Raw genomic sequence first — 25,251 nt, forward strand, 5'->3', positions numbered from 1 at the left:
GGGTAATGAGAAGCAGCTGGAAAGCAGTACAATTTTTGTTTCTGGCCAGGTTTTTCTGAGGCAGAAGTGGTGCAAAACTGGCACAGGGATTTTATGCCACGGGTCACATTTGTCTGGTTTTGAGGGCCTTGAGGACCATCCAGGAAGAAGGCAGCACAGTGGAGGTCAAAGCAGATGATGAATTGAAGAAGTACGATGCAATTCATAGAGAGCTTTAACTTGTATTAAAAGCCAGTTGTGATATTTTAACTTCCTCTCTTCCTCTTTGTTCTGGCACAGTTAATACCTAACTCTACTTGCATGCAATGCTTACTATGGATTTTGTTTAGTGATATTCAGTTGGGGTGATAATCCTGTAATGCTAAAAAATGAAAAGTCTGCACTCTTCAATGATGTGGTGAACTTCATCACAAGAATTCTGTCCCTTAGGAACTGCTTTCTCCCACAGCAACTCCCCACTGTTGGGCAAAATTCATATTAATGGACTTGGACATTTCTCAGAGGTTTGAGGGCAACTGTCAGAGAGGGTTCCCTGCTGTGTTCTTTTTTGGTTTAATTTTTTTGGGTCAAGCAATAATTTGTGTAATTTTCTCACCTCAAGAACTACTGGGTATATGGAGGTGCCGAATCCAATGTCAAAGGTTAGCATTTGAAAACATTGTCTGCATCTGAAATACAATATAACAGGAATCAGATTCAGTGAGGTTAGGTACTGTTGTGAAATATATACTACAGTGACATACACACAGAGGTCCAGAGAACATACACAAGAACATACACACATAGGTCAAGAGAAAGCATGTGATACAGACTAAATAAAATTTCTAAGAGCCAGCAGCATTAAACATAGAGTCAGATTGTGAGCTCATGAAATCAGTGCTATATTAAAGTGTATTTATATGGCTGACTTTTAAACCAGTGAGGAAGGTGAACTACACTGGAGGAGGAAATGCTTTTTGATGAGAATGAGGTCCTGCAGAAGCTTTGAAGACATTTGGAGGGCAATAGATGGTGAAACTCTCTGGGCTCATTCAAGCCAAAGAGTTGTGCGGCAGCTATGGGGATGTTTGAAAGCGTGGGCCAGGAGCTCTGAGCAACTCTTGGGTTACACAGACAAGAGATATCCATCCCATGGGTAAAAAAAATGTTAGAGTTTGGACCACTGTCAAAATAGCTCCATCCCTGTTACACTCCCATACTTGCTACCCTTTGCACTCACAATGTAAGCTTTATTCCCAACTTGCATAAGTCAAATAATGAGCTTTATATTACTGCTACTAAAACACCTGGGTGCTCAAATAGCTTTATAAATGTAATTAATAGTAACTTATTTGCTATTTACCATAAAAATGTTAGGGATGTGACATAACATATAGAACAAATATTAATTTTAATTAATAAAAATATTACATAATAAATGTTGATTTATGTGTAAGAACTGTAACACTCAAATAGAAGTGATTACAATGATTTAACACCCACAGAAAAGTCACTGTTGTTGCCTAGGTATATTTCATAAGGTACATTTCACAAAGTATTCTACAGTCTCTCTTGTTCAGATTGCCTGCTGCAGCCAGCTCTGAACCATGTGGGCTACTCTAAATATTTGACATATGACAGAGGTCTCACTGAAGGGAAATACACCTTTCTATATGTTGGGACTAGCCCATTTGTGAGTGATTTCTGTTCATTTGTACTGCCTGAAACACTTCATCAGAACTGTACTGGGTTTGCGTGGCAAGGTTTTGGTAGTGGGCGGACTGCGGGAGTGGCTTCTGTGAGAAGCTGCTAGAAGCTTCCCCTATGTCCGATAGAGCCAATGCCAGCCAGCTCCAAGGTGGATCCGCTGCTGGCCAAGGCCAAGCCAATCAGTGACGGTGGTACCGTCTCTGGGATAAGGTATTTAAGAAGGGGGAAAAAAAAAACCCAAACAGCAGGACACAAACTGCAGCTGGAGTGAGGAGTGAGAATATGTGAGAGGAAGGACTCTGCAGACACCAAGGTCAGTGAAGAAGGAGGGGCAGGAGGTGCTCCAGGCACCGCAGCAGAGATTCCCCTGCAGCCCGTGGTGAGGACCATGGTGAGGCAGCTGTGTCCCTGCAGCCCATGGGGGTTAGCGGTGGAGCAGATATCCACCTGCAGCCCAGGGAGGACCCCACGCTGGAGTACGTGGATGTGCCCGAAGGAGGCTGTGACCCCGTGGGAAGCCCACGCTGGAGCAGGCTCCTGGCAGGACCTGTGGACCCATGGAGAGAGGAGCCCACGCTGGAGCAGGTTTGCTGGCAGGACTTGTGACCCTGTGGGGCACCCACGCTGGAGCAGTCTGCTCCTGAAGGACTGCACCCCATGGAAGGGACCCACGCTGGAGCAGTTCCTGAAGAACTGTAGCCTGTGGGAAGGACCCACATTGGAGAAGTTCCTGGAGGACTGTCTCCCATGGGAGACAGGGGAGACGTTGGAGCAGGGGAAGAGTGTGAGGAGTCCTCCCCTGAGGAGGGAGGAGCAGCAGAGACAACATGTGAACTGACTGCAACCCCCATTCCCCATCCCCCTGCACCGCTTAGGGGGAGGAGGTAGAGAAAATCAGGAGTGAAGTTGAGCCTGGGAAGAAGGGGAGGGTGGGGGAAAGATGTTTTAAGATTTTGTTTTATTTCTCATTACCCTACTCAGTTTTGATTGGCAATAAACTAAACTGATTTTCCCCAAGTCGAGTCTGTTTTGCCCATGACAGTAATTACTGAGTGATCTCTCTGTCCTTATCTCGACCCACGAGCTTTTTCATTATATTTTGTCTCCCCTGTCCAGTTGAGAAGGGGAGTGATAGAGTGGCTTTGGTACTTTTGGGCACTTGGCATCCAGCCAGGGTCAACCCACCACAGAACACAGCATCTGATCCTAGGTATTAATCATAACCTTTTTGCAAACTAGAAACACTGTGGGTATTGAAGAGTTCTACTCCCTAAATGCAGCACATCCTCACTCTGTTCTATAAGGAAGTACGAAATAGAGGGGCTTTTGTTATTTTAGGAGTCACTTATCCTCTACAATTTTTGTTCTGTTATAAGGAGCTATCTTGGCAACAGCATAGCAATGACCACTGCAAGTCACTTACTGACTGAAAGAATTTGGTCCTGAGGCAGATGATTCACTGAAGACCTCGGTTATAAGTAGAAGTTTGCTTATAGCTTCCTTCATGTTGTTGAAGGCTTGCTGGGGAGAACTGCTTCTGAAGAATATTTCAAAAAACCTTTGCAGCTGTGAAAGACATTACACATATTTTTTTAACATTTACAGTAAATCAATGCTTATGATCATAAATTAAAAGGCTGGTAGAAGTAAAAATTGCCTTAGAATGTAAACTTCAGTTCTTATTCATTTGCACAATAAAGAGGCATGAAAAGCTTCATGCAGCATACTAGTAGAAGTAGAGAAGGACTGGTTTTTTGCAAGTAAGTATATCAGAAACAAACTCTGTATTAATGGTTTGAAAAAATATTGCTTACAATCTAAGCTTACTTTGACAAAACCTTTTGTTGTCAACTGGTTCTAGACAACAGAAACCACAAACACTTATTTCTTCAGCAGTTGTTAATAGCACACTCAAAGTAAAATCCTTTTGCTAACATACTGGGCCAAGGGCTATCCCACTTGACCTTGACTACGAATCCTTACCCCAGGTTAACAAGCTTTAAATAGAACATAGAGAAGAGATGTTGAAAAAATGATCAGCCACCACAGCCTGAGTTTTGACTGGACTCTTGCACATCCTGAGGATTTTAGGCTCATGAATCTTCCCAGTGGTATATTCTCTGGCCTACGTAACACTGTCCTCTCGGTTTCTCTCATCACTCATGAGAATTCTCCCGTCTCATCACTTCAGACAGTGATTCAGCAAAACAGAACTGGAGCAACACAGAGCCCCAGTGAACAGTGGGACACAGGCAGGTTTTGTTTCATGAGTCCTTTGTGCTAAGAAAGGGGCTGCCTTTGAACCACATTATCACACTGCACAGAACCCAATTCATGTCTGGACTGTGTAAAACTGTTAATTTAGTAGGACTATATTACTAGATACATTTATATAGTATAAAAGTACTGTCTTCAGAGATAAAGCACATAAAGTATATACAGAACCTGTTTTGTACTGATATTCAGAAAAGAAAAAAAAAACAAAACCCAAAACCCAAAGTGATTATTTTAAGGAATTTGTCTATTAAATTGACTTAGATATGCAATTATATATTTTCTATGATCACCTATCCTACATGACCCACTAGGGTAACATGACTGAAGCACGCAGGCTTCTGTAGACAACCCCATTGGGGACTGATGTGGTTAGCACTTCTCTAGCTGCCTTTGACTACACTCATGATCAAGTATTCATTGCAGATGGATTACCAAAGCTTGTCCTTTAACAGAAGTCTGTAATAAGGCTTAATGTGATATTTTGGGTCTAAAGCATGATCACAGAATCACAGAAACACAGAATGGTTTGGTTTGGCAGGGACCTCTAGAGGTCATCTTGTCCAAATCCCTGTTCAAACAGGGCTACCTAGAGTACCTAGAGCCAGTTACACAGGACTATGTCCAGCCAGCTTTTGAATGTCTCCAAGGATGGAGACTCCACAACCATCCTGGGCAACCTGTGCCAGTGCTCAGTCACCCTCACAGCAAAAAAGTGTTTCCTGATGTTCAGACAGAACCTCCTGTCCTTCAATTTGTGCCCATTGCCTCTTGTCCTGACGCTGGGTACCACTGAAAAGAGCCTCGCTCTGTCTTCTTTACAGCCTCCATTGACATATTCGTACACATTGATGAGAACCCCCTGAGCCTTCTCTTCTCCAGGCTAAACAGTCCCAGCTCTCTCAGCCTTTCCTCACATGTGAGATGTTCCAGACCCCTAATAATTTTAGTAGCCCTTTGCTGGACTCTGTCCAGTAGCTCCACATCCCTCTTGTACTGGGAGTCCAGGACTGGACATAGCACTCCAGGCATGGCATTGCCAGTGCTGAATAGAGGACAAGGGTCACTTCCCTTGACCTGCTGGCAATACTCCTTCTAAGGCAGCCCAGGATACCATTTGCCTTCTTTGCCACAAGGGCACATTGCTGGCTCATGGTCAACTTGGTGTCCACCAGGACCCCCAGGTCCTTTTCTGCAAAGCTGCTTTCCAACTGGTCAGCCCCCAGCATGTACTGGCACATGGGGTGGTTGTTCCCCAGGTGCAGGACTTTGCACTTCCTCTTGTTGAACTCCATAAGGTTCCCATCAGCCCATTTTTCCAGCCCTTTGAGGTCCCTCTGGATGGCAGCACAGCCTTCTGGTGTATCATCCACTCCTCCTGGTTTTGTGTCATTTAGAGGGTACACTCTGTCCCATCACCCAGATGTTTAAAGATGTTGAACAGGACTGGACCCAGTAGGGACCCCTGGGGTACACCGCTAGTTACTGGTGATGCATTATGATGCATTCACTGTGCTGACACCAGATCTCCTTACAACATACTTCTGTGCACTCTAGTCCACAGAATTTTCTAGACAGTGTTGGAGTCTCCCCTTGTGAGCACGAATACTGCCAAGCACACTAATCTGCATTGGCATGGATGAATGGCTTTCCGTTTCTTCAGGCAGCACATTGCAGTTAAATGTATCTTCCACTTTCCTTTAAAAAAATACTGTATCATTGCCTACAGCCAGCTGTGGGAAATACTCGAGTATGCAGCTAATGCTGATCCTCCTTTGCTTTTTGCTCTCTTCAATTTCAGTAACTCCATTCTGTTGTGCTGGTAAATAACTGGTGGGTAGGAAGTTGGTTTGCCTGTCTTCCTGTTCTTACTACCTCTGGTTTTATTCTAACAAGTGGTTCCCTTCCAAAACTTTACTGTCTAAAAGAAATGTGCCCCATGCACACATCTAGGCTGAAGGTTTGCAATGCCTGGGACTCTTTCTCCTGTTTCTGATAAAGCTATATGAAATGCCAGTAGGAAAAAAATGACAACAGTATATATGACTAAAGCTATAAAATTAAACCTCTGACTGCCCGGAAACTGCAAAGTAAAGGTTGCACATATAGCCTCAACTCTGCCCTTTGGATATTCGCATCATGTTGAAATCTTGAATTACATCACACTGTATTCTTATGCTGTAGAATGTTTTCCATGTGTACTGCAATTCCATGAGCCTCTAGGGCAAAAGAGCCCCAGAACTGCTATTTAGAAAGAGATTATGCAAATCCTCCGATCACACTCCATTTCATTGCCACAACAGGCTGAGAGGGAGTCTGTGTTTCCCAAAGTCTAAGATCACCAAAGCTGTGTTTCTCCCACAGAGTAGAACAAAGATTAAGAACAAGAAGCTGCACATTTTTCAAATTAGTTCTGATTTAGATTCATGTCTGAGTGAAATTGTCCCATTTCAGTTCCTTGTTCAGGCCAAAACTAGTTAATTAAACTGTTCATGTGAAATAAAAAATTTAAAATGAAGACTCATCTCACCAAGGTGGGACTACGTGGTGGTTCTTCAGCTGACTTTGACAACTATTTCCAGCATCTCTGCCAGATAATGTACATCACTCACATTTTTGCTACACTTGCTTGCACCTAATTTCCTAAGTTTGCAGTGGGTATTGAGGGGCTAAGTGAGAAGCTGTGTTGTTTTGCTGCACAGGGAACTTAAGGAGTTGCAGAATATTCCAAGGAGAGGTGGGGATTATCAGAAGGAAGGGAAAGCAGGACAGAAAAAGTCCCATTAGCTCATTTGCTCCTCACCATAAATCAATCCCTAAGCACCTCAACACAAAGGATACACAATTCATGTATTTCTAGTCAGAATTTATGAAAACCAGGCTGATATGCCCTATTTGCACTCACAGCATGCTGCTGGACATAATAGCAAGCTGTTTCCAACACTACAAGCATTAAAATAAAACTGGCTTCTCCAAGGAACTGCATTTTAGCTACAGCCCTCCTTAGCCAGACTAGAAAAGAAACAGTACTCAACAGGTCCTCATTAGGGGATATCAGGTTTTAGGACAATGTTTATTCTAAGCCAAACACTGAAAATAAATATTTAGTCAGTCTGTTTCGGGACCAATAGAGTCAAGAGATGAATACTTGAGATTAAATTCCAATTCATGAAAAAAATCCTATTTAAACCAGTTCAGGTTATGTTTGACTCCTACAGATTCTACAGGATTCTCAGCAACTGGTAGGGAAAATGTAGAGTATATGGATTAGGGGTGGTAAAGTGTGAAAACCTGTGGCAACCTCAGGTTCTTCTGAGTGTGCCCAACAAAGATCTATAAATATCTATGTTCAACTGCAAAATATTAAAGTCACTGAGTTGAAGGTTAGTTCAGATGATCACCACTGATGCTTGTTCTTCCACCTTCAGAGGAAACAGACTACCTGTCCAGAAATATTCAATCTCATTATTAGTTGAATGTGATTAAAACCAGCAATGAATGGGAAAAAAGAGGACAGAATGGGAAAACCTGGTGACAATCACAGGAATTTAGTCTGGGAGAAAGCTGACCTCTGGCTGGCAAATTTTTAAGCAGAGGAATAAGGATTAAATTTTAGTAGGCTATAAAACTTAATGCAGACATACACAAATATTTTGTACAATGACACCATTGTATAAAGAATCGCAAGACTTCTCAGGAGCTTGAAGACATTTATCCACATGCCGGATGCATACAGTTGGGGGTATGTTCCACATATTTATGTAATGCCTTTCAGAACGTATGTAAATGCAGTCATAGAATCATAGAACCATAGAATCACAGAATGCTTTGGGTTGGAAGGGACCTTTAGAGGTCATCTAGCCCAACCCCCCTGCAGTGAGCAGGGACAGCTTTAACCAGATCAGGTTGCTCAGAGCCCTGTCCAACCTGACCTTGAGTGTTGCCAGGGATGGAGCCTCCACTACCTCTCTGTTCCAGTGCTTCACCACCCTCATTGTAAAAAATTTCTTCCTTGTGTCTAGTCTAAATCTATTCTTCTTTAGTTTAAAACCATTACTCCTTGTCCTGTCACAACAGGCCTTGCTAAAAAGATCGCCCCCACCATTCCTATAGGCCCCCTTTAAGTACTGAAAGGCTGCAATAAGGTCTCCCCGCAGCCTTCTCTCCTCCAGGCTGAACAACCCCAGCTCTCTCAGCTTGTCCTTGTAGGAGAGGTGCTCCAGCCCTCGAATCATTTTTGTGGCCCTCTTCTGGACCCACTCCAACAGGTCCATGTCCTTCTTGTGCTAAGGGCTCCCAAGCTGGATGCAGTACTCCAGGTCACATTACATGGATCAAGCACACATTTTCTCTAAAGGAAGAATGAACTAAAAATATTCTTAAAATTAATTTTAACTCATTGACCTTTTGCTCACTGATAACTACTTTTGCTTTAGGATAAGCCATTGGAAAAAAAAGATTTGGCTAACAATATTAATTTTACAATGCTCTTTCTCTACCTGCTTTTGACATCCACTTTTTAAAATCTGCAGTCATTAAAATAAGGTTTATGATCTCAGTGACATGGATCCCTTTGTCTCCTCAAAAATACGCTGAACCATCAGTTAAAGGCCTGACACACTGAAAAAATGCAATTTAATTGACAAAGGAATTCTGGTTTGCAAGGTTCAGGCACAGACTCATGGACACCCAAGGAGAGTGGAAGAGTGTGCGCCATCCACAGGGCTGGATGCCGTGGTGACTGAGGTAATCCCCTTGTGAAGATCTTCCTCTGGCAATTTGCCTGCAAATGAATTTCTTAGGAGAGATGCTGGGGCAGCCTGGGGCAGCTAGCTGAGTATTTCCCTGCGAAAGGGTATAAACTGATTTAGGCATCCATCTCCCAGCCCCTTCTACCTTCACCTCTTATTTTAAGGGGCCTGTTCAGAGTGCATTGAGCAGCAGACACAGCCAGACACTGCGTGCACTGGGTGTTGTATACCAACACTCCACAGAAGATGTAATTAATTTTACTGTAATAAAAAAACCCCTGTAGCAACGCTTCTGGGACTGGCTTCTAGCTCAGTCCTAGCACAGTCTTCCCTCCTGACAAGATGAGAAAGATTTTCCTTGATTAACCTTAGGAATAGCAATAGAGGCAAAGTTAAAATGCCTACCTTCACTGCATTGATTAGCTTTCTGTTGATTGTAATAGGTGTTCAGAGGCACAGCTCACATGAAGACAATTCCCTCAGGTGTCAAAATCTGTAGAGGAATCCACCCTACAAGACTACATGACTTATGTCGATGTATGAGCTAAGTGTCTAGGTTCCTTTTATACCTCACTGCAGAACACAGACGCTTCAAGAGCATGATTTATGCCATCCTAAGGTAGACATCTCAAAACAGTGACATTAATTGCAATCTAAACCTGCTCTGTTCCTCCAGTGACTGTACAGGGAATCTAAATGATACCACCAAAGACAGGTAGGAGATATACCACTGGAGTGCTCACACAGCCCTCCCACGGACAACAAAACCTGTGTGCCTGGAATAAACAAAACTGTCCGGAAGGATGTTTGTCCCAAACTTATCATGACAAACAGGAAGGTGACCACCAATGAGGTTAAACAGTAATCAGGAAATTACAAAGTGACTTTTGAAACAAAGGAGGAGTCAGCTTGGGAAATAATATAAAAGCAGCATGAAAATTTGCAGTTAGGGGGGAGAAACTTTGGGGTGGAAACAGCAGCAGTCAAAACCGGTCAGGCACTGCAAGAAGTAAGCCCACTGGCATCACAGCTTCTGCCTAGACTGCAGGGAATACTGGGGTGTAAGGATGGGCACAGGTCCTGTGCAGGTCCAGGCAGAGCTGGAGTCCCCACTTCTCCAAGCAGAGGTGCACGCAAGAAGCAAAGCTGCATCCCAGGAGAGAGGGCTATGTTTGTAGCTCATGCTGCCTATGAGATAGGATCTGGGCAAATGTGGGTGAGCGGGTGGGTGTGACTACAGCTTCAGGGGGTATTGATAGAAAGATGTTTAGAAATGTGCAATGGTTATTAACAATTTTGAAGTGTATGGTATCGTGGTTTACCTGTTTTGTTACTGAAATTGATAGTGAGTGTATTATTATTACTGGTTGCCAGTTAATTACATAATATCAATTAGCCACTTCTACCCTGGTTTTGATTAAACAATGTGAACTCATCAATTTTTTCCTGCAACAGTATCTCACCTTTGGAGGTGTAACTGAGCTCTGAACTTGCCCAAGAGGCAAGGAGATATAAGATAAGAGGCCATTGGGGCTACTGAGTAATTCAGTGTAATTTTGAGATTTACATTTTGGTATTTGTTGCATCACACTTTACAGGATTTGTATGAATAGATTTTGAAAGGACCTTGTTGGTTCCTAGTTGTATCTTTCAAAACTAGGTGGCAGACAAAGTGATCAGAATCACATCTGAGAGCAAGGTTTACATCTGAGGAACCAAAGCATGACCTTTGATTTCAAGAAATGACCCTTTTTGAAGTAATGAAGGGTGTCCTCTCCAGATTGTTCTACTATGCATCGGAGCTTTTGCAGTCTTTCTGATCATTGGATCTGCAGGGTCTCAAAAGACTTAACGTAATTGCCTCTCCTTGAAAACAGCTGCAGATGTTTTCACTTGAATCAATTCAATCAATCTCTGATAACTTTCAGTACAGGCTCTGTACTCTCAGTTCACTTTTGTACATTCATTCTTCTTACTGGATCTATATTTGGTGAAATTTCTTCACCAAGTCCAAATACTTTTGGGTTTAAGTAGTTGTTCATAGATACAAAAATACTCTTTTACACACAAACAAGAATCTCTTTGACTGTGTGTATGGAGGTATCTAAACATCCAAGTTGTCTGCAAGAATACAGACTGATTCCATATAGGAGGTCAGAAAAAACATGTTTTGCAATGAAGCTATTTCCTATATTGCCTGCTAGGACAGGCAGACCTCTCCACTGATCACAGCATATAGAAAAAGTCATAAGACATGTAACGGGAGAAAAATGTACCCATAATCAAAACAATGGTTCCAGAATATATCACAGGAAAAACAGTACAGTAATTTATCATCAATTTATAGTGTTAGCTTCAGGTAGGTCTGTTTATTCCACCCCTGATTTATTGCTACGATGTGCCATTTCTCTGCAGCTCTGACATGGCACTTGATCAAGGGGGAAGTCATGGTATTATTCAGCTATTTTTTACAGTAAATTTCCCACTTATGTATATTTTTTTCTTTACATAATATTTTTTAAAGAGATGTTATTTAATAGCTCAGGACAAAAAACCTCTTGTCCCTTAACGCTTTTGTAACTATTTATATGGAGCAGAAAAGGCCATCTGAGAAAGGTTTCCTCTAAAGATCCTTGCTCTTAAACTAAGCCCAAAGACAAAAAGCTGCTCACTAGCTTCAGCAACCACTAAATTAGGTCCTTTGACTGAGACCGAACTAAGAACAGTTTCCCAACCCAGCATTGACTTCTTAGTGGAAAAGTAAAGGTGATTTACTAACAGCATTTCCCAGCTCTCTGTGAGAAGCAAAAGTGGATCAGCTTGACTAAGGGAAGCCAGAAAGCAAAAAGGAAAAGATGAGAAGAATAATCAGGATAACGGGAAGTAGGTCTGGGGCAGTTGGGAGCTGCAGAGGGGCATGCTTACATGGATTGAACAGCCAGAGGGAGAGGATCTGTGTTCCAGGAGAAAAGTAGAGGGCTAAGGGCCTGGATAACAGTGCAAAGACTTACTTATGACATATCCACATGTTATAAAGAATAATCAGTCTAGAGCTCTTACTAGCTAAACTGGGATGTTCATAATGAGAAGAGCAGAAAAGAACTCCAGGAAGAATATTAAATTTATTTGTGCACTGCATGACAAATTGGCACAGACATGGAGAAGGTAAAGGAAAGATTGCTTATTTTTTCTCTTAAGACAAGAATTAGAGATACAAAATTAAGTAATCAGGTAGCAGTTTTAAAGCAAACAAATATTCTTTCTCAGGCAACACATAAATAATCTGTAGAGTCTCACTGCTGCAAGACATTGGGAAGACCAAAATCATTAATGGATTAAAAAATCTAGTAGAGAATTGCATGTCATAAAAGTCCACTGGAGCTTATCAACATAAAGATATTGTGCTGGTTTGGGCTGGGATAGAGTTAATTTTCTTCACAGAAGCTAGTATGAGGCTACGTTTTGGATTTGTGCTGGAAACAGTGTTGATAACACAGGGATGTTTTCGTCATCGCTGAGCAGTGCTTACACAGAGTCAAGGCCTTTTCTGCTTCTCACCCCACCCCACCAGCGAGTAGGCTGGGGGTGCACAAGAAGTTGGGAGGGGACACAGCTGGGACAGCTGACCCCAGCTGACCAAAGGGATATGCCATACCATATGACATCATGCTCAGCATATAAAGCTGAGGGAAGAAGAAGGAAGGGGGGGACGTTCAGAGTGATGGTGTTTGTCTTCCCAAGTAACCGTTACGCGTGATGGAGCCCTGCTTTGCTGGAGATGGCTGAACACCTGCCTGCCGATGGGAAGCAGTGAATCGATTCCTTGTTTTGCTTTGCTTGTGCGCACAGCTTTTGCTCTGCCTATTAAACTGTCTTTATCTCAACCCATGAGTTTTCTAGAACACTTTTACTCTTCCGATTCTGTCCCCCATCCCACCCAGGGGAGTGAGCAAGCAGCTGTGTGGTGCTGAGTTGCTGGCTGGGGTTAAACCATGACAGTCCTTTTGGTACCCAGCATGGGGTTTGAAGGGTTCAAGGTAACAACAGATTTTATTGGAATGTGCTAGATCAAATTTATAGCTGTTATTACTGTTTCTGTGCTGCTGTACTGGAGAGGCTGGAACTCCAGTGTGAACTCGAGTCAAAGGGACTGTGACCTGTGGATGCGTCCACGCAGGAGCAGGACACCCCGAAGTGTCTGCGGCCATGGATGAGTCCACGCCACAGCAGCTACACCTCGAAGCATCTGTGGCTGTGGGTAAGTCCATGCCGCAGCAGGTACACCTTGAGGCATCAGTGGCTGTGCATGAGGTCATGCTGGAGCACCTCAAAGCGTGTGGCCATGGATAAGCCCAGGACAGAGCAGGTACACCCCTGGAGGGACTGCAGCCATGAGTAAGGCCAAGTTGGAGCAGGTTTACTTCTGAAGGGACTGTGGCTGTGGGTAAGGCCACGCTGGAACAGGTGCACCTCAAAGCAACTGTGGCTGTGGATAAGTCTATGCTGCAGCAGGTATACCCCTGAGGAGACTGTGGCTCATAGTTAAGGCTCCACTTGGAGCAGGTACACCCCTACTGGACTGCAGTCTGTGGATAAGTCCAAGCTGGAGCAAGGGCAAAGGGAGGAGTTCATTGCAATGTTAAACCTGATGGTTTGGTCCAAAGAGACTAGGGGTGGAGATTGTAATGGAAATACCTTTCAAATTGTTGTAACCTGGGATTTGAGTTGCACGTTATGGGAATCACTATAGCAAGAACCCCTTGTTGCTAGTCAGTCTAGGAGCAAGGGGAGGAGTTCATTGCAATGTTAAACGCTATAACCTGGCCCAAAGGGACCAGAGACGGAGATTGTAATGGATATACCTTTAAACTGTTGTAACCCATGATCTGAGTTGCGTTGTAGGAATTGCTATAGCAGGAACCACCTGAACCAATGAAGAAGCAGTGCAGGTGCAGCAGTGACCCGATCTGGGCTGGCTTTGATGCCCAGTAACACCACGCAACACACCACCTCTGCTGTCTTGAGTGACCACCATAACAGATGGAGCCCAAAGTCATGGACTAAATGAACTCAGTAGACGTTTTGTGGACATTTGTGGATGTTTTACAGACATTTTACAGGGGTGGTCCATAGACTAAGGGAATGATATCTGTGTATTGTATCAAAGGATGGGAAAGGGGGTGGTGGGTAATGAGAAAGTGTTGGATAGTGTGGGACCTGAGCATGATGTAAATGGTATGGAATAAGGGGTGAAGAATGTGACGGTTTTGGCTGGGGTAGAGTTAATTTTCTTTGTAGTAGCTAGTATGGGGCTATGTTTTGGCTTTGTGCTGAAAACAGTGTTGATAATAAAGGGAAGTTTCACTTACTGCTGAGCAGCACTTACACAGAGTCAAGGTCTTTTCTGCTTCTCACACCACCCCACTAGTGAGTAGGCTGGGGGTGCACAAGAAGTTGTGAGGGGACACAGGTGGGACAGATATATTCCACTTCCAATTTTGTGTGTCTTACCTTGCACATTACCAGAAATAGCTATAGTCTGCCTAAGGATGAGTACCACTTTGTGCTTGTCTTGTTACACAGTTTCATGATGCATTCTTGTCTGGTTGTTGCCAGAAACAGAATGTGAGACTAAGTATGCCTTTGATCTCCCCCAGTCCAGACAGACTTTTCGTTCTTATATCAGTGAAAAGAGAAATTATAGGGCTCTGGATGCTATGAGGACAGAAAACAGAGATGGCATTTATGTTACGCTTAGTCTCCCAGGAAGGGGAGCATTAGAGCATTTGATTGTCTACACAGGCTACTTCCAAGAACAGTAAAATGTATATGCTAAGTTCTTACAGAACCTAATGAACAAATTTAATTTTATGCCCAAATAACCCTGCAATCTAATTGATTAAGAGTTGATGGTAATTTTTTTTCCTATTTGCTCCCGCTAAGTGACAGGGCAAGAATATGGAATTCAAAAATAAAACAAAGGGGAAAAGTCCTGAGCCTTTCTGCTGTTTCTAAGTATTTTGCTCTTTATCTGCGTGTATGTTTGCATTCTGTTTCACATTAAGTGTCTGTGGGTATTACTTGAAGTAGTATCAAAATTGGCCACTTGAGGGCAATGCTGCAACCTAATTGTCACAGTGTTCGGCCCTAAGCCAGACCTCCACGTCATATTAAAATATGTATTTCCTGGGTAGGTAACGGTCCAGTTTTATTTGCATGTATGTTAAGTATAAAAAATATTTTTCTTTAGTCAAGTTTCCAAATGCTTTATACAGAGAGAGAGAATTTCAGCAATATATACCACAGCAAGTTAACAGCAAACTACTTTAATAAATTGTATTTACTTCACTGCACAGCTGGAAAATCACTTAAGAGCATAGTTTCAACTGAGGGTATCGAGGGTTATGCAAGTAACCAGTTATGCAAGTACACCAGTCAAGGAATTCAAATCCAGGAGACACCTGACTGTCTATTTTGGATGAGCGAAGGGATGGTGAGCCAGAGCGGGGGCCGTGCAAAGCTGCTGACAGCACAGAAGAGCCTTCCCAGGTGACGCAGGACGTGGCACCACTAAAGTCTACAAAAGCACATCCCTTCATTAAGAACTGGGACCAGGCTGGGAAAGGTTAATGGCAGGGCAAAGGAAGCACTTCACTGTGTGTTAAACCTTGAGATAATTAATCATAAATGACTGTTTTGCACACCAGCTTCTATGAAACACAAAATTATTCAGGGGGCAGCCTTCTGCTCAATACACAGGCATAATGTTGATTAACATGAAGGGAATTATTGCATACCTTGACAGAGACCCATTCCTTAATTGGTACCATATGCAAAATAGAAAGCTTCTATTTTATTAATTTTTCAAAGCACAGGTTTCCAAATTTGCTCAAGGAAATAAGGTTATTAAGCAAGTCTCATATCAAAACATTTGTGTGCCAGAAAGCTATTCTCTCCCCTGCATCTCCTGCATCTTCCCAACCAGGGCCCAAATGCAGAGTCACACTTTTGCCACTCCCTGACTACACAAAATCCTCATGCCAGTGCAGCATTTAGCTGCCTTTGCTTTCTGAACTGAGATACTAAAATATGTATAATCCAGAGAAAACCTGGCAGCTGGTGAGCAAAACACACTTGAACTCTTCCTGAACTGCCATTTGGCCAATGCTTATTCAAGGAGTGATTCTGAAGCTGTGCCACTATGATTAGGATAAGTAAATCTGAGTTGTAAACATAATTTATAATGGTTTACTAACAAAGAAGCAGTGGGGAATGAAGTATTATTTAATTCATTAAACTTCTGTGTTTTCTTTACAGTTTCTCTTAATCATTTGATATCATCTGGTACCCCATCTCCAGTCTTCTTAAAAATCTCTCCTCCATATATACCACATTCTGGTTACTTCTAGCAACCTTAAAGGGTTATTCTACATAGGGGATCAAATTTTAAACTTAACATACTGAGTTTGTGATAGTAATGTTGTAACTAAGCTAACCACATTTATGGATCAATTTCTCATCAATAATAGTTTAGTTATACTGGTATGAGAAAATTTGCTTAGCAGAGGCCTATATACACTGAGGAGGCCTCTTAATTATTGTGCAACATTACTGAAAGCAGCACATCTATGATGGCAATGCAGCAGATTAAAATTATTCTCATCTGTTCATTTAAAAAAAAAAAATCTGTCAACTGCTCTTGGGGAAAACCATGTCAAACACCAGCAATTTTTGCCAGACCTAAGTCTCCTCTATAGGCATGTTCAGTCCCCAGTGACACTGATGAGTATTCTGTCAATCAGCAGAAGAACAGGTCTTAGAGATCTTTTCTGTCATTATTGACTATTGACAGGGTAGATCTTCACAACATAACAAACACTTTTCTTTCCTACATAATAGAGTTGGAAGAAACTGAAAGCTTAGGAGCTTTCTGGATCAGGTTCCTTGGCTGGTAGAAATAAGCATAGCACCACTGGCTACGCTGGGAGAGGAGATCACTCTGCTGGCATTGTACGTCCCACTGGCAACAAGTGACAGCTCCATGATGTTTATGAGAAACTTGATGTAATCTCATCCCAAAGGATATCAACGATTGAATTCAAACCTTCTCCCAAGAATTGTTTTCTGACTGATGATCTCCTGCCTGATGCCTCTGCACCAAGCACAGAAGCCTCTCTATGATTCTCCCAGTAGTGGTCTCTGACCACTCCATGAATTCCCAGTGTCTCACTTCTCCTGGAGACTCCCTGACTCCTCCCAGGTTCTTTATAGGGCACACTGTTTATGCTGAGAGACAGTCTTATGCACCCCACTTTCCATCATTTTGTTAATTTGCATTTCAATCTCTACATCCCTACAAATGTGCTTTCTCTGGTGCCTATTTTTTGTTTATTTCTTTCCATTTTGACAAGTCTGCCTAAAGCTGTGGAAGATATAACACTACAGCAGCAGTAGCCAGATTGGAACTACTGTAGATGTGCTGCTGCTTTTATCTATCATTTTTATTGCTTCTTCAGCTGTCAGAGTACTCTGCAAATGGTGGCTGGCACCCTGTTCAGCAGAAGTCCCTCAGTGGGAGTTATTTTACAGAGCCATATCACAATTACTAATGACTCCTAGCCTTTAAAGTAGTCTCTACTTCAGCTGTGATAGTGGTGCTTCTGAACATGGTGCTACTTTAATAAACATAAAACAAAACTGAACCCCAAGGTTTGAAAGTGAGTGACCATTAGTCTTCCTAAATCTAAATAGAAGAAAATAGATGGCAAAATAATAGACCTCCATGGGCTTCCATAGCTTCCAAGATGCTAAAGAAAGTCAGTTCATCTCACCTAATTTTGGCAATCTAGAATTTGGCACGTTCTCTAAGAATGTCAGCCCATGGAAGGAAGCAGACACTTTTAGCAGGAAAATCATCTCATTCCAAAATTAGCGTCTAAATTGGGTGGGATGATTTGTTCTCTAGAGGTGTCTGTTTCTCCAATAACTAGAATTAGATAATGAGCTTAGACTAGGCACTTAAATATGAGAGAGTTAAATTGTAGAACATACCAAATGGCTGGCATCATTGAGAGTCCGGACAGTGACATCACAACACTCAGACTGATCCAAAGCCAAGACCTGCTCCTACCCCAAGAGGGCTATATTGGCAAAGTGCACTCATCCTCAGATGGCTGCTTCAGGAGCTGATCTATGTGACCTCAAGAAGTCACTGGTACTTTGTGACCTTATTCCTTCAAAAGAAAAGGAGCAGCTGCAGAACTGTAGTTCCTTCATGAAGAGCTGCCATGTTGCAAGCACAGTTCCTTACTGAAAGGACAAAGGAATGAGAAGGCATGTTTGGAAACCCATAGGGCTGCTGAGCAAACTAGACGAGGAGAGAGATGGGTCTCTCCAGGCACTTGGAGATGTCCAGAGTTAATCCAGTTAAGGCACATGTGAAACATCCTTCTTCATAAAACCTAGACACCATAGGAGGCCCACCTTCTTCATGGTATACTTCCTTTCCCTTATTTAGAAGTGCCCTGACGCTCCTCCATTCTTTTTTACTGCACCTAAAAAAGAAATCTAAACAAACCACTTTAAACATTTACTTTCCTTTTTTACAACAGTGTCAATATCCGGGCAAAAGACGTTAGTGCATGACAGCACCCCCACTGCTGTGCTTCAGAGAAAACCCTGCAACTGCTGTCAAATGTCACCAATAAAAATGGGCTCTGAAGAAAGCAAATCCCAGGGCCCTTCATAACCCCCACTGCCACAGGGCAACTCTTCCCTCCATGAATCAAACTCCACTCATTCTGAGAAATGAAAGCTGTACATTAGGAGAATATTCACGTGTCAGCTGGAGACTGCAAATAAAGAAGGGGTGAGAGAGAAGAAAGATATTATCAGGTTTTCTGTCTCTGTACTTTGCCTGAAAGAATTAGGAAATGAAATGTTCTACCTTTACGGAAAAGTGCTTCTTCTTGGGTGGGTGCCAGACAGTGGCGGTTGAATGAATGAATGCCCGCAGAGGTGTTAAGGATGTCACAAGCACATATGCTTTAATGATGACAGAAAAGTCTTGAGCTTTAAGGATGTCCTTGTGGTCTGGTGAAGCCGATACCTGATTCCTGGAAAGTAATAACAATACATAGCATTAATTAACTGCTTTTGCAAATGAGGAAAATGAGCTGTAAGAAAATAGTGAAACAGTGAAATTAGTGGAAATAGGAAATTAGCCTTTTTTCCCCCCAAGTTAAACAACACAGTAGATGAAACCAAGCAGGCTGGAACAAAGATTTAGATCAAGTCTTTTTATTGCTTTCAGTATATTTTAAAATCTGAATTTCCATACATAGAAAGTAACTATCATAGGAGGGAGTTATGTTTGAGAGTACATATAGGTAAATGCATTGTGGGCATGTTGTAATTGTTGCAAAGCCAGGATATTCAGAATGAGGGTACAAACATTAAAGTGCGTAGTCGAGGTACCCAAATTGAACACTGATATGTAGTGAATTCAGGAAAAAAAAAATACCAAAACCCCAAACAACTATGGAAAGACTGCACTATTATTAGTGCTTTCTTCAGTGTAATACAGGGACACAAACACATGGTACTGCATGCTTTCTCTAACGAAAGCCATGAACTATGATTTCAAATGTTATGAGTGACTATGACACGTAGAAATAACCCATAATAAATCAGCTAAACATAAAATAATTATGCAAGCTAACTTTGTCTAGGAAGTGACATGGCTTTCTATATACTGGGCTACAGCTCCCATAGTCCACAGAAAAAGAATCAGCCATAGAAACAGGACAGAAAAAAATCAAAACCCAAGGAAAAAAATCTGCTATTTAAAAGCCTATTACTTGGGGAAATCTGAGCTATAGCTGGATATATTCACAAATGTAGTTATTCTGCTTCCTGTTAAAATCTGTGAGTATCTACCTCATAGCAAATGCAATGAGAAGATGGTTATACAAATTATGGGTCTCTAAGACTGATTACTGGTAAAAGACTCAGGGCTCTCCTCTTGTTTCTGTGTAATCTTTGGCAATATGTGGCCTTTCCGGACCTCAATTTTGCTATCTGGTAAGGGAGTCTAATAATATCTATCTTAAAGAGACCTTTTTCTCCCCTCTGCAGAATGGTAGGGCCTCAGAGCATAAAATTGGTGAGATACTGTAACATAGGAAACAGCACTTGGACAGCCAGTTCTCAAATATTTCTTAGTTCTTCACTTAAGGGAGGGTCTCTCTGCAAAGGACTACATATGTGTGTCTGTAGTAGGGGCAAGGCAGGGATGGGAGCTGGAAATAGCTCAGCTGCTATGAGTTCTAAACATTCAGGGGTGTCTCTGGGTCTGTATTGATCTGTCTAGGTGTTTCAACGCCCTCAACATAAAGACTTACATGCTCACACGCAAAACATTCAAGCTTGCCTAGTACAGAAACAAACATTATGCAAGGATAAGAGATTAAATACATCCAAGTGCTCCACTTGCTGCAGTCTCCTCTCTTGCTACATTCTGCATCCCTGACTCCCAACTAAAAGCACAACGAAGCACTCGCAGTTTCTGAGGGTGGGGTATCATTAGCTTACAGCTGTGCGCTCGCGCTCTGCTTCCACCAGTACCGCAGGTGGGCAGTACGTGTCTCGTCAGTGCTTTCGCCAACCTGTGGCATGCTGCTTGCGGTGCTGGCCCTTGACAGCCCAGGCCGGCTGGAGCACTCTGGGGTGATGACTGGGAGCTGCAGGTCTGAAAAAGTACCAAGGGGATGAGAAAGAAAGTCAGCAGAGCATTGAAAGCAGCAGTCGACTCCTGCTGTTAAGGATAAAATGTGTAAAGCACAATAGATCAAGAGGAGCTACCAGCATCAGCTGAAAATGTAAAATAACAAATGCTGAGACGATAATCCTTTTTGGATCTCCTAGCAGAGAGCTTTACACCCACCAAGCACCCCCTTCCAGCTGCAAGCTCAGAGGCTTAGCTGCAACTCCCGCTCTATAGGTGAGTGCATGAGCGCTGCATACAAAACACATCCCCTTCCCCCTTCTTCTAAACAGAAATCCTTTATTTCGAAATACAGAACACCAAAACTTTGTTCCTCACATAGCCCTAATTACAATTAATGGGGATAAGAAATTTATTTGACGAAGGACCAAGGGACTTTGCCATTCTAATCACACAGACAGCTCAGTAAATAACCACATACCCTTCTTTCTAGGTTCATTGTTTAAGGCTACATTTTGTAGTTACTGAAATCTGTGGGAGGTTTAGTTCTGCCACCAAACACAGTGGGAGCAGGACTGATGTACCAGAGTCCTCAAGATTACTGAGGCATGTGACTATTAATAGTAATCAAAATATTGTGATGTGAGATCAGTCAATGGGTGGTATGTATTTTCTACTTTTACTGTGCTGATAAAAAGGCACAGAGCCCTTACATTTTGTCATTATTTCATGCAGGGTGGTTTTCATTAACTCTAACACACCTCACATTTCAAGTTCTTAAGTAATAGTCAGGGAAAAGTCAAGCTGTTCACATTATTCCCAAACCTTATTACTTATCTTTTTAATGACATACTGCATCGTACTAATGTTATGGATTTATTTGTATAGCTTCTCTTTTAATGCATGCACTCTCCACTTTGGTGGATGCAATGAAAAATAAAACTGAAGTTGTATTGCTGGCAATGAGCTGTGAGCTCATCGTTCAAGGAAAAGAACTATTCATTTTCATACAGATCCTGTTAAAATGACATTGTGATTGTCTGTGTTTATCGGCTGTTCATCAGATCAGCTCAGTTCAGCCTTGAAGCTCAACTGAGACCTAAAATTAATCTGGTCTATTGCCTTACATGCACCATTTAGCAGGATTAAAGGCTTTACTAATCAAAAACAGGCCCTTGTTAATATAGCACCTCATGTTCAGATTATACTCTCATTGGCATCTTTGTGTTGTGTTATGCATTATAACTGATTTGGACTTTGTAATGACTACCTGTTTGCTGATGGTAGAGAGACAAAACAGACTAGTCTCTGCCTACTTGGCTGTGCAGTGATAACAGGAACAAGCCAGTAAACTCCTATTAAGTCATTTACTTAGCAGACTTGCTTCTGAATATGCACAGGGAGCGTAAATCAAGTGCTATTTTTTACATATCCACCCTGTAAAGAGATAACGGCATTTCACTATGGCAATTCGCAATGGTCCCACTGCAACTACTCCTATGCATCATTTCAGTTACATAACTGAAGTGCCTGTATTAGCAAAATAGTATTCTTAGGCTTTGTCTTTAGGCAACGGGGAGAGAGAGAGAGACCAGTCCTTGGAGCACTAAGAGAAATACTGGTTCTGAACTGCTCTCTGAAAGGGTCTGTTTTTTCACTGACTATGCAAGAAAACTAAGTTACTTACTGCAGCTGCAAATAATTCCCAGCGAGTGTAAAGTTTGATCATACAACTTTGGTGCTCAGGCAAAACCAGAATTATTAAAACACATAAAGGCCCTCCACAGTGCACAGATGACTTCAGAGATCTTTTTCTGATTTATCCTCACATTGGTAAAAAGGCAAAACACAGCCCTCTGCTGTTGCAACTGTCAAAGGAGTTATGGAGCCAAGCCCTGTTCCCACGTGTCTTGGTACTGTAGCACATCCATCAGGAACAGCCCAGCACCGTCAGATCTGGAGTTCAAATCTCATGGCCCAGACCCTCTGTCCTGGTTTTGGCTGGGATAGAGTTAATTTTCTTCCTAGTAGCAGGCATAGTGCTGTGTTTTGGGTTTAGTAGGAGAAGAATGTTGATAATACACTGATGGTTTAGTTGTTGCTGAGTACTGCTTATGCTAGTCAAGGACTCTTCAGCTTCCCATGCTCTGCCAGGTGCACAAGAAACTGGGAGGGGGCACAGCCAGAAGAGTTGGTCCAACCTGACCAAAGGGCTATTCCATACCATATGACGTCATGCTCAGTATAGAAACTGGGGGCGGGGGGTGGCCGGGGAGCAGCGATCGCTGCTCGGGAACTGTCTGGGTATCGGTCGGCGGGTGGTGAGCAATTGCATTGTGCATCACTTGCTTTGTATATTATTATTATTATTATTATCATTATTATATTGTTATTATTATCATTACTATTTTACTTTATTTCAATTATTAAACTGTTCTTATCTCAACCCAGGAATGTTTCTCACTCTTACTCCTCCGATTCTCTCCCCCATCCCATCGGGGTAGGGGGATTGAGCGAGCGGCTGCGTGGTGCTTAGTTGCTGGCTGGGGCTAAACCACGACACCCTCAAACAGCAATATACTGATCTGTTGACCGTGAGAAGGATCAAAGTCACAGAAAACCCAATGAAGCCCATGACAGCTATCCAAGCTACCCCCTAGCTAATGCTGCCTAGGGGGGCAGGCAAGAGAGAGACAGGTTGTCCTGCCTTGATGGTTACAGCACACAGCTGAAAGGAGGCAGAACTGTGCTTCCAGACCAAGGTCCCTATAACATATACACCTTTTACATGACGACATTAACAGAACCATGCAAAGGACGAGAATGACTGCTCTTCTCAGCTGATCATCTGAAAGCCAATTTATGTCAAAGGTACACATTTTTCAGCAATTGCTTTAGTTAAAATGACCATAATGTTGAGAAAAGGGAAATGCACAAACCATCATTTTCTTATTTAAAAGAAAGCCAATATTTCACTGAAAATTAGAACAGGGCAGCAGAGAAGGGCTGTTCAACTTGTTTCTCAAGAGAAAGTAGAGAGTGTCTCTTCCTTTTTAAAATATGGTTTTAATTGTGTTGCTAAGGCAGCAAGCAACAAGTATCGTATTAACTCACAAGGCAGAGTTTGAAAAGAATGAGATGAGGTTTGTACCTATATTTACCCCTCTTAAATGAGAGGTTTGGCTGGTTTAGGGGAATAGAAAAGATTACTTTGACATTAATTCATTTGTCACTACCCAGTGGACCATTTACTAGAGATGGATATAACAAAAAAACATATGGGTAGGGATAGATGAAAAAGAGCTGTCCTGAAATTCTCAGGCTACTGTGTAGAAACTCCTTAGTATTGCCCAAGTCATTGCAAAATGCCTCAACATTTAAAAAAATGGAAACCTGCTATCTCTTTAAGAGAAGGTTAAACAAACTCAGGGTGTTGGCAATTAGCATTGAGAACAAAAAAGGGGCAATGCTTGTAAATTCCTCATGCTATAGAGCATCCTGTTTGTATGGTGCCTTACACACCTCTGTTGCTTTGTGTTAGCATCCACCTGGGAGAGAGTCCATTACAAGGTGGCTGGAAGAAGGAGAAAGGGCACTGAGACTGTCACAAGGTGCTTGCTCCTTTGAGGTGACACACAGCATGTACACCATCAGGCAGAGTTAATGAGGGAGTGATAGTCCCTCACTTTGGTAGATCTACTCCTAGTAATCAATGAATACAATTATCATAATAATAAAGATATGTCAGTAGCGCTGAGCTGCAGCACACTCAGCTGCATCAGTTCTCATGGCAACTCTTCACCTGCTCTTGCACTCAAAAGCAGTAACTGTTTATTAGAGCTGTAAATTTGTTAATCAACATTATCATCAATGAAAATTAGCCTGCAGTGCCTTTACTGTTTGCAGTAATTGCCATGTTTTTCCATCTTGAAATCACTCTACAAGCTGTTGTTAATTAACCAGTCTTTTTGAAGTACATAAATAACATCAACATTTTATAATAGAAGAGGTGAGGCAGGCTCAGGGGTTGATATGTGTCAGGCAGCTTGGGAAACCAAGTTAGAAAGAGTCCCAGCATCCTAGTGTCACATCCAGATTACATCCCCCCTCTTTCAAAAATCCAGATCTTAATATCAGTAATTTTTGTAGCAGACTGTAAAGATCAAAAGAAAAAAAACAGACGTAAACTAGAAAAGAACATTTTCCCTTTTAAAGTGACTATGCAGTAATTGAAAGGCTACACAAACTGCTGGTTTTCCTGAGGAGCATCTGTAGGCTTTGCCTCAAGTACCGTTTGCTGCTGCCATTTGTGATGATCCAGTGTACAGCAAAGGACCTAAGGCCAGATACCTGCTTTCACTCATAAAGCTTCACTTCCTCAAAATTCTGGCTTGAAGAAGGTTTCTTATGCTGACATCTCTGAAATGATACCATTGAAAACACTGACAAACAGCACCACCTTACCTCTGCCTAGGGTGTTCTCCACGATGCCATTTTGATGGCTAAGGAAGCCACTACAAGTTCTCAGCTGAATTCACACATTAGCCCTCTAACCACAGCAACGGGTAAAACACAGATCTGAGACATAGGAACAGCTGGGGGGCATATGTGAAAGGGAGGTATAAGATCCACCAAAGCAAGTCAACACCTCTAGATCAAAAAAATTAAGCACCTCTTTGTCACATGAACTGGCGGTAGATATTGTTCTGTCAACTGCAACCTCTCAAGTACCACAGAGTCAAACAGATCAGTTGACAGCAACAACTGATATCTAATGCAGCAGCTACACTGACATCTAATGAGGCCTTTCAA

General features: G+C 42.3%; 1 protein-coding gene across 1 annotated transcript in view; it reads right to left on the reverse strand.

Moving 5' to 3' along the window:
• Positions 1-25,251, reverse strand: part of CPED1 (cadherin like and PC-esterase domain containing 1) — a 158,975-nt gene that overhangs the window by 86,293 nt on the left and 47,431 nt on the right. Inside the window, exons 5-8 of the mRNA XM_075724014.1 lie at positions 20,307-20,463; positions 18,661-18,829; positions 3,113-3,255; positions 596-668 (exon numbers count right to left, since the gene is read on the reverse strand). Coding sequence (XP_075580129.1) covers positions 596-668; positions 3,113-3,255; positions 18,661-18,829; positions 20,307-20,463 — 542 coding nt within the window. The remainder of the gene's footprint in view (positions 1-595; positions 669-3,112; positions 3,256-18,660; positions 18,830-20,306; positions 20,464-25,251) is intronic.

Source organism: Pelecanus crispus, chromosome 1 (genome assembly GCF_030463565.1).
Source record: "Pelecanus crispus isolate bPelCri1 chromosome 1, bPelCri1.pri, whole genome shotgun sequence".
NCBI lineage: Eukaryota > Metazoa > Chordata > Aves > Pelecaniformes > Pelecanidae > Pelecanus > Pelecanus crispus.